This window comes from Hyperolius riggenbachi, chromosome 1 (assembly GCF_040937935.1).
Source record: "Hyperolius riggenbachi isolate aHypRig1 chromosome 1, aHypRig1.pri, whole genome shotgun sequence".
NCBI classification, from domain to species: domain Eukaryota; kingdom Metazoa; phylum Chordata; class Amphibia; order Anura; family Hyperoliidae; genus Hyperolius; species Hyperolius riggenbachi.
Window position 1 is genome coordinate 331,831,386 of NC_090646.1, and position 17,523 is coordinate 331,848,908.

Consider the following 17,523-nt stretch of genomic DNA (forward strand, 5'->3'; position numbering starts at 1 on the left):
ATTGGGCATGCTTGTGGCAGCACCAATTTTCATCCAATTCGATAGTAATTATCAAAACAGTTTGATTAGAGTCGACAGATGTATGGCCACCTTAATTCCCAAGACACACACACACATCCAAAGAGGGACTGTCCCTTTAAAAGAGGGACAGTTGGGAGCTATGATGGTAAGAGAGCAGACAGTTTTTTTTTCCTACGGACCCTTCAGGCAGGCCTCTGCTCTGCATCTTGCTGTGTACATTTACCAGCTTAACCGCCCTCTAATTGCTCTGTAATTGCACTTTTATTTCCCTCAGCCAGCCTAGTGGTTCACATTGCCTTATACAAAAACATGAATGCAACAGGCCCTGTACCAGCCCTAAATCGCTAAACGAGAGGCAGCCCAGGGGGAAATCTCCCCTTTCCCCCCCCTGGCCAGTCCTCCCCTGGCTGTGCATGGCTGTGGGTGCTCTGCGCATGGCTGGGGGGTCTTTGCTGGGGGGCTGTGCATGGCTGTGGGTGCTTTGCTGGGGGGGCTGTGCATGGCTGTGGGTGCTCTGCTGGGGGGCTGGGGGTGCTTTGTGGGGGGCTGTGCATGGCTGGGGGGTCTTTGCATGCTCTGCTGGGGGTCTGTGTATGGCTGTGGGTGCTCTGCTAGGGGGCTGTGCATGGCTGTGGGTGCTCTGCGCATAGCTGGGGGGTCTTTACTGGGGGGCTGTGCATGGCTGTGGGTGCTCTGCTGGGGCCTGTGCATGGCTGTGGATGCTCTGCTGGGGGCTGTGCATGGCTGTGGGTGCTCTGCTGGGGGCTGGGGGTGCTTTGTGGGGGGCTGTGCATGGCTGGGGTGTCTTTGCTGGGGGGTCTTTGCATGCTCTGCTGGGGGGCTGTGTATGGCTGTGGGTGCTCTGCTAGGATGCTGTGCATGGCTGTGGGTGCTCTGCGCGTGGCTGGGGGGTCTTTGCTGGGGGTCTGTGCATGGCTGTGGGTGCTTTGCTGTGGGGTTGTGCATGGCTGTGGGTGCTCTGCTGGGGGCTGTGCATGGCTGAGGATGCTCTGCTGGGGGCTGTGGGTGCTTTGTGGGGGGCTGTGCATGGCTGGGGGGTCTTTGCATGCTCTGCTGGGGGGCTGTGTATGGCTGTGGGTGCTCTGCTAGGGGGCTGTGCATGGCTGTGGGTGCTCTGCGCATGGCTGGGGGGTCTTTGCTGGGGGTCTGTGCATGACTGTGGGTGCTTTGCTGTGGGGCTGTGCATGGCTGGGGGTGCTTTGCTGGGGGGGCTCTGCATGGCTGTGGGGGGGCTTTGCTGGGCTGGTCGTGGCTGGAAATGCTTTGCATGGTCGGGGGAGGGGGGCTTTGCATAGCTGGGGGTGCTTTGCTGGGCTGGGGGAGCTTTGCTGGAGGCGCTATTCAGACCTCCGATCAGGGCGATCAGCGTCACTTCTGCATTGAAGTGTTTGGGTCCTGCGGGTCTCGCGTGAGCTGGCAGCTGCTATGCCTCTCTCTGCCTCCCTGGTACGGTCGCCCTGATCAGAGGTCTGAGTACTTAGCGGCAGCAGGGGATGAGGTGAGCGGGGCTTCCTGGCGGCAGTGAGCGGGACTTCGGGACTTGGCCGGCCACGTGAAGTCACAACGCGTTCTGGCCGGCCAAAGTCCGAAACTGAAGCCCGTTTCTCACATTGGCCGCATGAGCCGGCCACTTCGCATACTGACCGGCCAGAACCCGAAGTGGCCAGACTTCGGGTTCTGGCCGTAACATAGATATGAAACAAATCTCAGTACAACCAGTATACAAAGTGTACATGTCATACAATAGGATTCTGATCAGCTTACCTGGTAGTCTGTGTTTCAATAGTGGAGTTTGGGCACCCAGAATTAGTTATGCTGTTCATCTTTGGGTAAAAGTGAAATTCTCCCTAAACACTTTGACTGAATTTCTTTGGAAATGTATTGGCTTCCCTATAATTTCCGGAGTCTCTGCAGCAGCCAGTCAGTATCAGGAGAAGAGCAGGGACTTGTATACCTATGCAGAGAGAATAATGTCTCCCAACATGAGATCTGAACACCATATTTGTGATGAGAGACATCCTGTTGTATGCATGTGGGTTATCTGGTATATGGCCCGATCATATACTACCATATTGTAGTCAGAAGGCATTCACAGCCTGGTGGCATAGTAAGTCAGAGCTTTGCTTTGTTGAGATGATAGAACTTTTTTTGTGGGCAAGGAGGCAATTAACAGGTTTCCACTTCTGTGTGGGACATATTCTGCAGCATTTGCAAAATATTAGAATTCAGTATAAACAGGGTCCTTCTAACAGGGGCTAGTAATGTATAGCTATTTGCTAAACTGCTCTTGTTGCTTATTTCTCAGTGCCATTTGATTTATTCTACTATGCAATTGATGCATATTAGTCCCAGCACCGAACAGCAAACTACTTTTACTGTTTATCATTGTAGCTTCTAGGTATGTATAATTGTTGCTTTATTTTACTACATTTTCCAATCCAATGTATTAGAGCATCAGTGCTTCTTGCCTGCATAGAAGACCACAATGTATGTTTCTTGTTCCTCATTGTTGCTTTGTTTTGTGCACTACAATTGCAACTGCAGCATATTAGACAAGGCACTGAGCACCACTGCTAACTGTCAGCATAGTATAGTCATTAACTTTCTTTATTGTTCATTATCATTACTTTGGGTAGGGGTTTATTCTACTACATTTGCAGTTGCAGCATATTAGATCATGCATTGAACACAAGAGCTGCTAGACTGCTCAGTATAGCTGTAAACTACTTTTTAATGTCCACTATTACTTTGTACTGTGTTGCTTATTATTCTACATTTATAACATATTAGACTAGGCACCAGTGCTGCATGGTCAGCACACTATGCCCATGTTGTAAACTACTGCAACTTTTCATTGCTGTGTGATTTGATCCTTATACTAGCGTGTATACCATATTATAGTGGACCCGCAGCAGTATTGCTAAACTTTGCAGTAAGATTTTACATTTCATTTCAAGCGAGAAGTTTTGAATTAGTATGATACCATTATTGGAAAACTTTAAAAGATTCAAAGATTAAAAAAAACAGAGGTGGAATATTTAAATCTTAATAGGACCCAGAGGCATGTCATGTGCACAGTGATATGCCTTTATGTCCTATCGCCGCTGCTAGTCCCCCTGGGCTCTGCTGTCCCCCCTGAAATATCGCCAGGCTAGCGACAATCTGCTTGTCGTTAGGCATCTGTTTACCTGAGCCTTATCAATCAGCCTCCTCCACATTGCCGCCTCCATTACAGGCTCCCCCTGCTGCTCCCCGCCTCTGCTAGCTTCTTCCAATCGGAAGCCAAGCCGCGACCCAGGAGTACTTGGCTTCCGATTGGGTCGCAGCTTGGCTTCCGATTGGAGAAAGCTAGCAGAGGCGGGGAGCGCCAGGGGGAGCCTGTAATGTAGGCGGCAATGCGGAGGAGGCTGATTGACAAGCCTCAGGTAAACAGACGGCTAGCGACAAGCAGATTGTCGCTAGCCTGGCAATATTTCGATGAAAGACAGCAGAGTCATGGGGGGACTAGCAGCAGCGGTAGAAGGATACAGAGGCAAGTCATTGTGCACATGACATGTCTCTGGGTCCTATTAAGATTTAAATATTCCGCCTCGGGATCTCTTTAAGCTTTTCACCCAATATATAGGTATTTTTCGAACTCTATTATCTGAGACCACTTTTTTTTTTTCGTTCACTCTAAAGGCTCATACACACATCAGACCATAGTCTTTGGAAAATGAAAGATCACAGACCAATTTTACCCCCTTCCATGTAGTATGAGAGCCATATCTACACAGTCTATTCTATGAAGCTGAACTCCCCATCAGACAGAAATCTTTGCAAGATGCTGCACACAAAGATGCTGCACACATTCAAAAGATCAGTATCTGCAAAAGATCTGTTCCTGCAAAAGATCCGTTCCTGCAAAATGCATTCATAGTCTATGATATCTGCAGATCCTCATACACACCTTGTTTAACAGACATTCATCTGCAGATCAGATCCACCAGGATGGATTTTCAGATCTGCAGATGATTGTCTGATCTGCAGATGAATGTCAGTTAAACAAGGTATGTATGATGATCTGCAGATATAATAGACTATGAATGCAATTTGCAGGAATGGATTTTGGGCAGGAACAGATCTTTTGCAGCTACAGATCTTTTGAGTGTGTGCAGCATCTTGCAAATATTGTTTTCTGATGTGGAGTTCAGCTCCATAGAATAGACTGTGTAGAGTATGGCTCTCATACTACATGAAAGGTGGTAAGATTGGTCTGTGATCTTTCATTTTCCAAAGACTATAGTCTTGTGTATGTGTATAGACTATAGTGTGTATGAGCCTTAAGTTTTCTCCTAGGGGATAATTTTTCATCTTCTAACATTTCAGCACTCTTCATTTGAAAAAGTACCAAAAAGTAGGTGATAAGTATTATTAAAATAGTTCGAAGTATGCTTATATATTTATTGCTTGCTGGTGGCTTACAAGGCATTTTATTGATAAGGTGTGAAAATATCACTTTGGAGAAAAAATTAATTGGATAAGGGCCACTACCTTTAACCCTTTGCCTACCAAGCACGTACCTAGTACATTATGGCAGGCAAAGGCTCCAACTGCCAAAAACGTACCTAGTACATTTTTTGGGCATTTTTTCCCCTGGGAGATGTGGGGAGGGATCCGACATCATTCCTCCCTCCCTCTCCATGGACCCCCCTGTTGTGCCTCCTGTAGAGATGGAGCCAGCAGTGCAGTGTGCAATAAACTCACCCAATCGCTCGCTCCATGCGGTATCCCCGCTGGCAGCCATCTCCTCTCTACTCCCTGTTTCCCTGTATGACACGTGATTACCATGTGTCAATCAGAGTTTCGGAGGCCAGAGGAGCATGCTGCCAGAGAGGGACATCGCATGGAGCGAGTGATTGGGTGAGTTAATTACATACTACACCGCTGCTCCAGCTCTGAAGGGGGCACAGGAGGGGACCCATGGAGAGAGAGGGTTCGGGGATGATGTCAGCCCCCCTTCCCCAGTGTCACTTATTTCTGGCTACCTATAATGGCTGGACCTATATCTGGCTTCCGATACTGGCTGCACCTATATCTGGCTACCTGTACTGTCTAACTGTACTGGTGGCACCTATACCTGGCTAACTGTACTGGTGGCACCTATACCTGGCTACCAATACTGGCTGCATCTATACCTGGTTACCTGTTCTGGCGCCACCTATACCTGGCTACCTCTACTGTTTGCACCTATACCTGACTACCTGTACTAGGGGCATCTACTGTATTCCTGGCTACCTATACTGGTTGCACCTATATCTGGCTTCTTGTCAAAAATCCTAAGTAAATCTAATGAGTGCAAAATGTTTAAAAACTGCTTGGCAGTAGATGTTCGCGTTTAGGACAAATCGACTGGCAATGAAGGGGTAAAAAAGGCTTTGGGAGTTCTGCTGTTGCATTCAAACAAAGAGATCATTTTATAATTAAAAAATGACTAGCAAAATATGTGCTGCTGATGTATGGTAACATCATGTGCAATATCAAGGAACTGTCCCCATGAAGCTGTAAATTAAAGAATCTACATCTTTTCCATGTTGTCCTTCAAGCCACATAAAATAACCCTTTCCCACCACTGTATTAATCCCCCACCCACAACCCTCATCCTATTTTGTAATATTCCACAGATATTTGGTGGGCTTCCAAGCTTCATGTTATAGCATTTCACTGGAGTTTCTGCCCTTGAGACATCTGAAAAAAAACCTACTAGATTCTACATTGATTTCAGTGGGATTAGGATTTGATGGCTTCCAAATCCCTATCACTTTGCCAGTCTTAACACAGCAGTTATGTGACTATCTGTCTTCAGCTATTCTTTCTAGACTAGAACCTGAAGAATGTGTGCATTTAAACTCTTTAGTAACTCTAGAATATTTTCTGCAGGACACAAAACCTGTTGACCCAGTACTTCAAAGTAAAACAGCGTTCCCGTCAGATATACTTCATTGTCTTTTGTTTTTGTAATATATCTTCATAAAAATATTGTAGTATGCTCACATTATGGGCAAGTTGCTCAATTTAACTGAATTACCTAAATTGTTCATCCAGATCAAACTTGATTTATTCCTGTGTACCAGAATATTTCAGGGTAACAATGCTTATTATTGTCCATTTTTTACTTTCGGATACACATCGTTACCTTACAGAAGAAAAACATTAGAGATGTGTGTGTGTCATGAGGTTAGGATCTGAGTGAAGTTCTCATCATTTTAGAGTTACACAGCAGTAACAACCTGGCAGGGGTTCTGATTGATTCTCATTAAATTGGTTTGTTGAGGGAAATCTCCCTGCCCTTCTGGGAGCACATTCTTAAAACTTACTTTAAGTTTTATTTAATCAGTTGTTCTTTATTTTAACTTATAGGTACATCATTCTATGCTGCTTTTGCTCACTATTAAGCCCTAATGAGGCATAAGGCCAGCTTCCAATATCGTATTATACTCTTTACTATAGTGGGTTTCTATCTTATTGTTCTAGTAACATCACCTTAACCACTTGAGGACCCACCCTTTACCCCCCCTTAAGGACCAGCGCTGTTTGTTGGGATCTGTGCTGGGTGGGCTCTGCAGCCCCCAGCACAAATCAGGGCAGAGCGATCAGATCACCCCCCTTTTTCCCCCCTATGGGGATGATGTGCAGGGGGGGTCTGACCGCTCCTGCCTGCAGGCATGTTGCGGGGGGGGCACCTCAAAGCCCCCCTCCGCGGCGAAATTCCCCCCTCCCTCTCCTACCTTTCCCCCCTGGTGATCCGGGCTGCACAGGACGCTATCCGTCCTGTGCAGCCAGTGACAGGACGTCCCCTGTCACATGGCGGCGATCCCCGGCCGCTGATTGGCCGGGGATCGCCGATCTGCCTTACGGCGCTGCTGCGCAGCAGCGCCGTACAATGTAAACAAAGCGGATTATTTCCGCTTGTGTTTACATTTAGCCTGCGAGCCGCCATCGGCGGCCCGCAGGCTATTCACGGAGTCCCCCGCTGTGAATTGACAGGAAGCAGCCGCTCGCGCGAGCGGCTGCTTCCTGATTAATCAGCCTGCAGCTGGCGACGCAGAACTGCGTCGCTGGTCCTGCAGCTGCCACTTTGCCGACGCACGGTATAAGCATGCGGTCGGCAAGTGGTTAAAGAAATATTATAGGCATGGCAATGCTGTAAATATATTCTAAACTTTTCTTTAATGGCAATTGCTCTTCTCATGCAGTACTTAGTTATCAATCCACATGACAAAAATATTTAGACACTCCTCTTTTGGGTGCACTACAACTAAATCATGTTTCCCCTCAAGGTCAGAATGCAAAATACAAGTGTCACATTTTATTCAGCTCATAACTTACTTCATTAATAACCCCCCGTCCTCCTGACTGGTGGGTACTGAATGTATTAACCTGTGTAAGGATGGCACCTGTCCCATCACTCCTCTCAAAATTGCAGAAAAAAACACTCCAGAATACATGCAGAATGCAAATATTTAGCACCAGATCACAAGTGGAAAAACAGCAGGGCTGTACCTGCCCCATCCCTCCACTTAGCACACAAATCCTCCGGTGTAGAAATGCTTTTGGCATGCAAAAACACAGAGCTGAAAGTGCTAATGTGTAGCCCCCAAATGTTCTAGTACATATTAGGGCAAAGCAGTCTCTCAATCATCAGTACTTAACTCAGAGCGGTGCCTGGCCGGATACTCATATACTGTCATGGGGAAATACATTTCCATGAATGCTTGCACTTGACACTTGGATGAAGGAGCATATCTCCAGTGTTACCGTATACTCGGTATGTGCTCTGCTCATCTGCCAGTCTAACTGCTATTCCTCTCCAGTCTATGCAGTGTAGCTAGTGTGAATCAGTTCTTTCTGGGTACCAGGCTCACTCTAGTCACATAGTTGGTTCCTGCCCAATGGTTTCCTTTGGTCTTCCATCTGTGTTATTGCTCTATGTGACTTAGAGAGCCCACAAGGCGCTCCACATACAGTAAAATATTGTAATTAACAAAGATTCACTGCATCATAAATATACACTTACAAACTGTAGGAGTTAAAATAGCTCATCAATGATCATATGTATCTTTGTCGGCTTTTGCTAAGAGTGAAGTGCTTGCTTATGCTGTGTCCCAGTAAAATGTGTAAAAAGTTAGTTTAAAAACTTTTCTCCTTCCTACTCCTTCCTACTGCCGTGTTTAAGACTAGTTTCAAGCTAGTTGCTCTTCCTCAGGGTAATGGCAGTAAATGAACAATAAAACTTATATATAGCCTTACAGGCCTGCCTTCTTCCCTTCACTAACCCTTTTTTGCCTCTGGGATATTGTTATATTCCCACAGGGTTAACTGGGAAGGATGTCACTCATTTTGTTTTAAAGTGGGTTTGCAAGTGGGTTAATTATTTGCAACTTTGCAACAATGCAAAACACTTATACAAAACCAATAAAGCAAACCTCACATCACTCTGCTTTTGCACTCAGGCGTGCATAGGTCTAGTCTTTTGCCCAACATTCTATAGTTTGCATTGACATTCCCAATGGTTACACATCACTAGCTACCTGCCTTTAATGTATTCAGTTTCAGTAAAACTGTATAAGAAAGTGGCGGAGCCATTTTACAAAAGCATCTCCAGAGATTTCCTAGTATCTCCAGTGGGAATATCATAAGTAAGCCAGCAAACCTGAACTGGAATAATTAAAAATAGTCTATTATGAAGTGGTTTCAACTTTCCAAGTCTCATCTGAGTCCTATTAGATCATAATGACACTAGAAAAGTATGTGAATAAGTTTTGGTGTGAGTGACTGCAGCTGCCTATGACACCCAAAGTAAGTTTTATTTTTTAATAATTAATTTGGGATAATCTTATTGTTTTAAAAAATAAATCTCATATTAAGCACCAGACTGTAATACCAACTGGTAATGTACTAACCATTCAACAAATCCATTATATTTCAAATAATATATACAATATTCCAGATGAGGGTTGCAATCATTTGCTTAGTAAAGAGGCCATGTATGCATATCCTAGTTTAAATCCAAACTCCTGGCAAAATTTGTATTTAAAGCCACATGCGTACTTTTTACAGTTTTTTGGTCCAAACTCAGTATTTCTTCTATTCTCTAAAAGATTTGTTACAGCATAAAACCTACTACCAGAAAAAAATGGAAGTAGAGCAGCATTAAAACAGTTAAACACAGCACTTTCTTATTCAGTGGGAAACTTATCTCCGAAGTTGAGGAAGTGATTTTATTATCTTGTCTATGTTTCCTCATCAGCCACAATTAGTAAACATTCCTAGTATTGCTTCAGTTGAACACAAACAGAAAGTGTTCACAGAAGACAAATTCTCACTGGATATATTATCATATATATAAATACAGCAGCTATGCAATAAATTACAATGCCAGTTTTCAGAATAGATACACTGTACTTTGGGAACTTGTAATTCTTTCCTCCTTTTCAAGGGGTAAACAATAGCAATCAGCGGTGGCTCCTAACTTGCATTTGTCACAAAATGGCTTGACCAGTGAAGTGTACAAGTAATATATAGACTTGACATAGCTGAGCTTCAGATGATATCACATTTTAGGACCACTTGTTGAAGAAATCCTGAAAATGCATACACAATAAAGCACTTAAAGGGACTCTGAAGCAAAGGAAAAGCATTGAAAGTTAAACACAACCAGGGCTTTAAAAAACTTCAGATACAGACTTTGCATAGGTTCACTCTAGTAACTGTTCCGTACAAAGTTGATGAAATAGCCAGGCAAAGACCCATCACCTATGCACTTTTACCATCCGCCTACGTTCTTTGTCAGGATTTACTTTACACAATCATCTCACTGAATGAAATTATTGGGTTGATTTGTGAAAACATTTTAAACTACTTCATGCCATAGACTGAAGGGTGTACACATGTATATCAGCTAAATAGTGGGCGTTATATAAACGTTATATAAAATATTTGCAAAAAAGAGGCACAAATAGGATGTGTATAAATGTCCATTTTGCAGGAAGTGATTAATCAAATAGACAACATTTGGTGAAAAGTCGGTTTCAGAAGAAAACAATCTGCCTTGCACCATGTTTTATTGATTTTACATTTCAAAATGTAGTTTTAGTCAAATGTACCCATGCATCATTATATATGTCTTGTAATATTTCACAGTTATAGTATATTAGCATGTTGTAGTAAATCTCTGTCATATATTTAATGTGATGGTTTCCCGTTTTGACCAGTGTATTTTATTTTGTAGGGTCCTCCTGGTTCTCAGCCATCACCTCATGCACAGCCTCCTCCACACAACCCCAACAACCCTATGATGGGTCCACACAGTCAGGTAATTTTAAAAAATGTACAGGTAGTTCCACAGTAAAGGTGTCCACTAACTATACAATTTGCGGATTATTCCTGTCAATCTGATCAGATTGGTTAGTAGATTTTTGTCCGTCTGGGGTCCCAAATGATCATTCAGCAAATTGTATCCTCAGTGGTCACCTTAATACTTAATACTTGCAGAAAATAACATTGAAAACAGAACACAATTGAAAAGGTCAGGGTTTTTCTAATAACTGGATGTTTCCACCGATGGAAGTGAATGGAATGTGTAAAGTCCTGTTTAGCTAGAATTATTATGTAATCGCATAGAACAATTGCAGCTGTAAAATATTAAAAGACATTTAAATTAGAGGAAGATGTTATTCCTAGGTCTATTATGAAGCTGTTTCTTGCCTTTCTGTTATGCTGATCATTTGCCTTTAATACATTGTGAAGCACTTACCCAGATAAAGTATGCAGATCTTGTGCCCAATTCTTCTGTCTGCATATTTGTTTCAGGTTTTAAACTCAGACACTACTGAAATGAGAGTATCAGGGAAATCAGAAAAGTGATATTTCTCAGTTAGGAATAAAGATGGCAGCCTCCATGTTACTCTTAGCTCAGGTCCCCTTTAAATAGCATTGCTGTTCATAGTGGTAGGGCATTTATATTTAGAGCCTTAGTTCACCCTTCAAGATTTATAATTGTTAGTAAAGGTGAATAGGTGACTATGCCACTATTAAATTGTCATAGCTGATGCAGCCAATCCAGAGACATTCCCTTTGGAGTCAGTCATGTGACCCATTGGTGCTGTAGAAGGAGAGTTACCCAGCTAGAGAGCAGCTCTCACTGCTAAGCACAAGGCCATCCCACCTTCCTCTCCCCCTGCTGTTTAAATAATGGTTATTTGTGGCCAGTATTGTAGCTACAGCAGTTTCTTATCAATAAGAGTCTCTTCTGTGGCTGCAGTGCTGACCACTAAGAGTTTATTTTTTGGCAGCAGAGGGAGAATTAAAAAAGTGTCTCCTGTTATGCAGCAATAGGTTGTAGCCTTCACGTGGGTCAAACTAATCTTAGGTGAAGCTGGCAAAAGATGACTGATTTAGTGTACGTACAGACTTGGTTAATTTAAGGCATTTCCTGCAGTGGGTGCTGCAGCCACCTAACTGCCAAGTTGCTTTCATTATGGGCCAACATGACCCAGGCAAGGGTTGCAAACTTCGTCACCCTAATCTCAGTCATTTTTCCGTTAGGGCTGGTTCAGACGGACGCTTGCGGAGCGTTTACCGCAAGCGTTCGGGTCCCGATTTTTGTTCGCGTTCGAGCTGCCCCTGGAAGCGACATGTAGCTTCCAGGGAGCGGCCAACCGCGACGGCTAATGTTCCCCTAGGGGAAATAAAAAACGCGACCGCATCGGAACGCGACCAAAGGCTACTGAAAACCTGACCGCGCAGCCGCCGCAACGCCCCCAGACGCGACGCCACGCAGACGTCCGTCTGAACCAGCCCTAATTCAGGCCAGGTTAATTGGGTCATTAACCTCCCTGGCGTTTTGATTACGCGCGGTGCACGGCCGCGGGAGGGTTTTTTTATATGCCTAATTTTTTTTTCCATGTAGCTAGCCTAGCGCTAGCTACATGATTCCCCCCTCCCTGCTCTCTCCCTCCCACCCTTCCGATCACCGCCGGCGTTAATACCCATCAGGAAATCCTGTTCTGAATGGGATTTCCTGTAGGGCTTCCCCCATCGCCATGGCAAAGATAGGACTGATGTCATCGATGTCATTGACGTCATGACGTCAGGGGGAGTCCCGATCCACCCCATAGCGCAGCCTGGCGTGATTGGCCAGGCTGCGCAAGGGGTCTGCGGGGGGGAGGCCTTTTTTGCGGCGGGTAGCAGTGGATCTGTGATGAGCGGCGGCGATCGGAAAAACACGTTTAAAAAAAAAATGCAAATCGGCCCACCAGGGCCTGAGCAATCCACCGCGGCATTACTGGACGAGCTGAGCTCGTCTGTAATGCCCAGGTGGTTAAAGATCTTAAATGTTCTCTGTCTAGGAAGAACCTTTATAAACCAAGTTGGCAAAAACTAAAGACATTCCTAAAGTACCTTGTGCCTGGTTGCTGTGCGCAGTCATGCTCAGTCATGGTGTATGACCTGTGACCTGAAACTTCCTTCCATAACCTCTTCTTGAGAGCACAGTTTGGCTGTTCCTCATCCCATTTTAAGCATTCTGCAGAGCTATATTTGTTTCAGTTAATAACTATGTTTCAACCTTCAAATGAATATGATGATCATTAGCACCTGCTTGGTAAAACTGCCTAATCATATACTGACTTTAATCCTACAAAATCCATTACTTTGTGTAAATGTACTTATGAAAACTGATCCTGTTTTGATGGCAAAGAGTAATCACACCAAATATTGATTATAGTTTTTTTTCTTCTGTGAGTTCACTTTGTATTTTGAAAAATTGTTAAGTATGAACAATTAAATTATAACTGACCCACTTGCAAGAGTTTCACAAAAATAAAGTAATCTACTGATAACTGAACTCAACTCCTTTAATAATCTGGAATTGAATGCCATCTAGGCCGGGTGCCTTAACTATTTTGATTTTATTTAAACCTGCTTGTGCATTAGGCAATTTATCCTGAATGTGGTATATTGGGAACAACCCACATCTGCATTGTCTGTAGTAGTCTGAATAACCGGTTGTAATTATTACATTTTTTTTTTAAATTTCTGTTCCTAGCCATTCATGTCCCCACGGTATCCTGGTGGCCCCAGACCTTCCCTTAGAATGCCAAATCAGGTTTGTTTACGATTATTTTAATATGTTCAGTCGCTAGTTAATTAGTGTGAACTTTTATATATGCTTTTTCTCCCTTAAGGTACATACACACGTCGGATTTTTCTAAACGATCGGTCATTTGGACATTTGGACGTCAAATCGGGCGTGTGTACAGTCTGTTGTTCAGCTGATAAGACTGGATTGCAACAATCCACTTGGCAGATCATTCAAATCCAGTCTTATCAGCTGAACGACCGACCGTACACACGCCCGATTTGACGGCCAAAAGACCGGACGTTTAAACGACCGGTCGTTTAGAAAAATCCAACGTGTGTATGAGCCTTTAGTTGCAAGGGAGGTTCTCTAATAACATGAGTATTCATAATGATCCATAGTAACATAACAAGGGGTTTGCTTTCTTTGGTTTTATCAAATGAGCTAATTTTATACTCAGAAAATGGCATTTATTTTAGAGGCCTAATTTAAAGCCTATTCAAATAAATAATGTGTTTTATTTTCTATAGCCTCCAGTTGGGGTTCCAGGCTCACAACCTTTGCTGTCAAACTCCATGGACCCCACGCGGCCACAAGGTACAAATGCAATCATATTTGCATTGCTTTTTATTACATGTTTTCTGTTTATTAACCTTATGAAATAAAACCAAATTATAGAATATATTCAAACACTTTGATAGGTACCAGTCAATGGTTTACATAAAAATCTCTACAGGTAAGTTACCCAGAACCATATCACATGAATGTCAGGGTATGTCTCTCAACAAAACAAGATGTAGAAGATGTGAGGCAAGAGGTGATCCTCAAATAAAAAGCGGCCAAAACAGAATATTGCAAACAGCTAACTAAAGTATGGCTTTGAACTGTCCACTACAGATCGAGGAACTGTCTACTTCAACTGTCTACTTCAAAGCTTCATATGCCTTTTTCTTCTTATTTATGCCTATTCATAAACAAGCGGGCAAAGTTGATGTTTTTATTGATGTATGTATGCTTGTATAATATACATGTAGATTTTAGGATTATAATTTAAAATTGAACCCCAGGCATAGCTATTATGATCCAAATTCTAAAGCCACCTGCATGTCTGTATTTAAAAATCTAAATGCTGGTTTTGGGGTAGTTGTACTTTAGCGCCTGTGATTTTGTGGATGTGCAAAGTATTAGGAATAGTGTTCCTGACACACTTATGTTTTGGCAGTGTGATGATGTCTTTGGCTGTGTTTTATCTCCACTATACCATCATACCCTTACTGAGATCTTCCTAGTGGTAATTCTAATCCATTACCCTAGTCTACCCTTCATTTCCAATGTTTATCCTCTTTGGATGCCTACCCTCCTCTCTTAACATTAAATGCTAAAGCCTGTCCACATGTTAAATGGTTCATTGGCTGAGTTAGCTGGTCAGTGCCATGTCTGCTGGGCAGTAACATGCAGTTAGGCGCTGCAATAGCGTATAGGCTCTGGGGGATTGTTTGTAATTACCATTACGGCAGTCAGCTATATTATTGCCAAGCCCCAGTGTGGTAATTTAGGGACCACAATATTGCAATAGGATTTCAGGCACGCGACTATAATATAGCCGAGCACTGGGTTATCATCGAAGGTAAGGTGGGGGGGGGGGTATTGTTAGCCATGTATAGGAGTAAGGTTAGTGTTAGAAGCAGGTGGGGGGAGGTTGCAGTGAGTGATAGTAGAATATTGGTATAACTACCAGTATTCTATCAGGGATAGTAGAAAAACAATAAAATGACTGATATTCTACTAACTATTTATAATATTTTATTTATTGTATTTATAAAGCGCCAACATATTACGCAGCGCTGGACATTAGTTTAGGTTACAGACAATATTTAGGGGTGACATACAGCAATATGACAATACAGGAATACCCGAAAAACCAGATCACACAGCACAGTATAAGTACCAGGTAATGCTTAGTCAGTCACTGGATGGAGCATGGAGATTAGGCAAGTTAGGTTCACTCAGATGCATAGCTTGGGTTCACAGTAATGGAGGTGCATGATCAGGTAGGACACAAAATGAGGAGGACCCTGTCCAAAGGTTTACAATCTAGAGGGAGAGGTAAGGACACAAAAATTTCCAAGCGCCCATTTCCCTAGGTGCCCCTTTTAAATGTATGCTACTATACTGCAGACAGTTTTTGTTTTCCACTCTACCGTACTTGTTGTCAGATAAAGGAAGATTTGGATCTTCATGTATTTTAGTACTCTAATATCCTTAACTAATCACACCGGTTTTCATATGATATGTTTTTCCATTAGAGTTATGATTACTGTGAACTACTTACCACTCTTTCCGTACACTGATATAGCTAAATTACAGAAAGCTCCTACTTGTACTTTCAGATGAGACTGTACCCTCAGTCTCATGTGTGTCATGCAGTTTATTCTTTTAGTGTTAGGGGAGGAAAAAAAACAGTGTCCAGGTGTTTTGTAGACAATACACACCTTCAACCAAGAAACGTAATTATTATATGCATAATAAATGGCAGTTAGCTAGACTATTTTTGTGCTGGATCAGTGGATTACCTGTACCTCAAGTTGGTTAAGTAGCACAGTGCTGATTTTTTTTCCATAGGGTAATGTTAATATTTCTAAGGACTAATCAGTTTTTAGGTATCTTCCACTTTATCTTCAGGCCAAATTTATTCTAGCTGCTAAATATTTAATAATACAAACACTGGTGCACAGGGGCCCGAGCTCTGCCACTGCTTGATGCTCCCAAATCTCCATGAATCACCAATAGGGGGGAGTGCAGGTGAGCCCTGGTGCTGCCACCGCTACACTGCCGCTACATAATGCTGAATGCAAAACGCATGAGAAGAAAATGCTCACTCCCAGTCAGCAATCCGCCATTTTAATATGGTCAGCAGACAGCCCGTCAGCCAATCAAGTGCAATGGTATACACCCGTGTCTGCAATACTAAATCCAGCAGGAATTGCATAAATTCAGCAACATTCGGGTGAGAGGGTTTGGTTGGGCAAAATTGAAGATTATGTCACTATCAGGGTACACCGCGTGCAGATAGCATCTCACTTCGCACCCCTGGGGATTCGGGGGTCCCGGGCAGTGGCAGAGCTCAGGTCTCCTGCCATGTGCACCAGTGTTTGTGTTTTTAAATTTCTTTTTTTGCAGCTTCCAGTATGCAGTATCGGGTAAGTAGTTAGGGAGGGGTGTGAAGTGAGAGGCTACCTGCACGCGGTGCACCCTGCTAGTGACATAATCTTCGACTTTGTCCGACCAAACCCTTTCACCTAAATGTTGCTGAATTTATGCAATACCTGCTGGAATTGGTATTGCAGACACGGGTGTATACCATTGCACTTGATTGCCCGATGGGCTGTCTGTTGACCATATTAAAGTGTCAGATTGCTGACTGCGAGTGAGCATTTGCTTCTTGTGCTTTTTTTATATTTAATAATAAATTGTATGGCCTTGTGTGTTCTATAGATGAGGTGGCCTAATGTATGCCCCAGTAACAGAGTGTACCTATCATCAAGCCACCGGGAAATTTGGGCGCAGGGTGAAGCCGAAAAAAGGCTCACCCTGCGCCTGCAAAAGTCCCGGCAGTATTAACTACTATTTCCACTCCAGGCTGCTATGGACTCAGGGGCTAAGATGTAATTTGGCTGGAAGCTATTGCTGGTGGCCGAATTACATTGTTTTTAAAGTAATTTGGGTGTCGTCTTTTGACAGCACCCAAATTTCTGTCTGAGCGCTGCTGTAGCTGTAATTACTATTGCAGTATGTGCAGAAATCTCAGGCTCTGTTTTCCTTTGCTTTGATAGCAGCACATATGGGTCTTCTAGTATTGGTTGGTCTAAGACTCTGTTAAGGTGCCCATTAGCAGTACAATTTTTTCACCAAATGCGATATTTTGATGCGATTTTTATGATCGAATTGTACAGAAAAATCACTGTTTATGAAAGCAATCAATAGTAATCAAATGGATTGCCTAAAACTAGAACTCTTAAGCAATGGTTCAAGTCCACCCATGAGCAGAATTGTGTCCTCTCCATTGCAGCACCTGAATCATTGTTATTAAATTCCTGATTTATATTCTGAACAACAAATTATAAAGCCATCTGTCCAGCTCTATAAATCCAATCACAAAAATACATATAACAGTGCTGTTATATACTGTATACGCATACCTTTGATAATATGGATGGATTGTTAACTGCACTGCCCTCTTCTGATGATATGGCAGGTTTAACAAATGTCCCTCTGAGGTACGGGTGGCCAAGGTGGCCACACTCCATACAATTAACCAATCCAATTTTACAACAATTCGATAAATATGATCGGTTGTACAG

At 43.3% G+C, this 17,523-nt stretch overlaps 1 protein-coding gene across 1 annotated transcript in view; it reads left to right on the top strand.

The window, feature by feature from the left end:
• The window catches only part of SSBP4 (single stranded DNA binding protein 4), a 707,712-nt gene that overhangs the window by 658,339 nt on the left and 31,850 nt on the right, over positions 1–17,523 (top strand). The window contains exons 6-8 of the mRNA XM_068233899.1: positions 10,313–10,396; positions 13,130–13,189; positions 13,693–13,759. Of these exons, the coding sequence (XP_068090000.1) occupies positions 10,313–10,396; positions 13,130–13,189; positions 13,693–13,759 (211 nt within the window). The remainder of the gene's footprint in view (positions 1–10,312; positions 10,397–13,129; positions 13,190–13,692; positions 13,760–17,523) is intronic.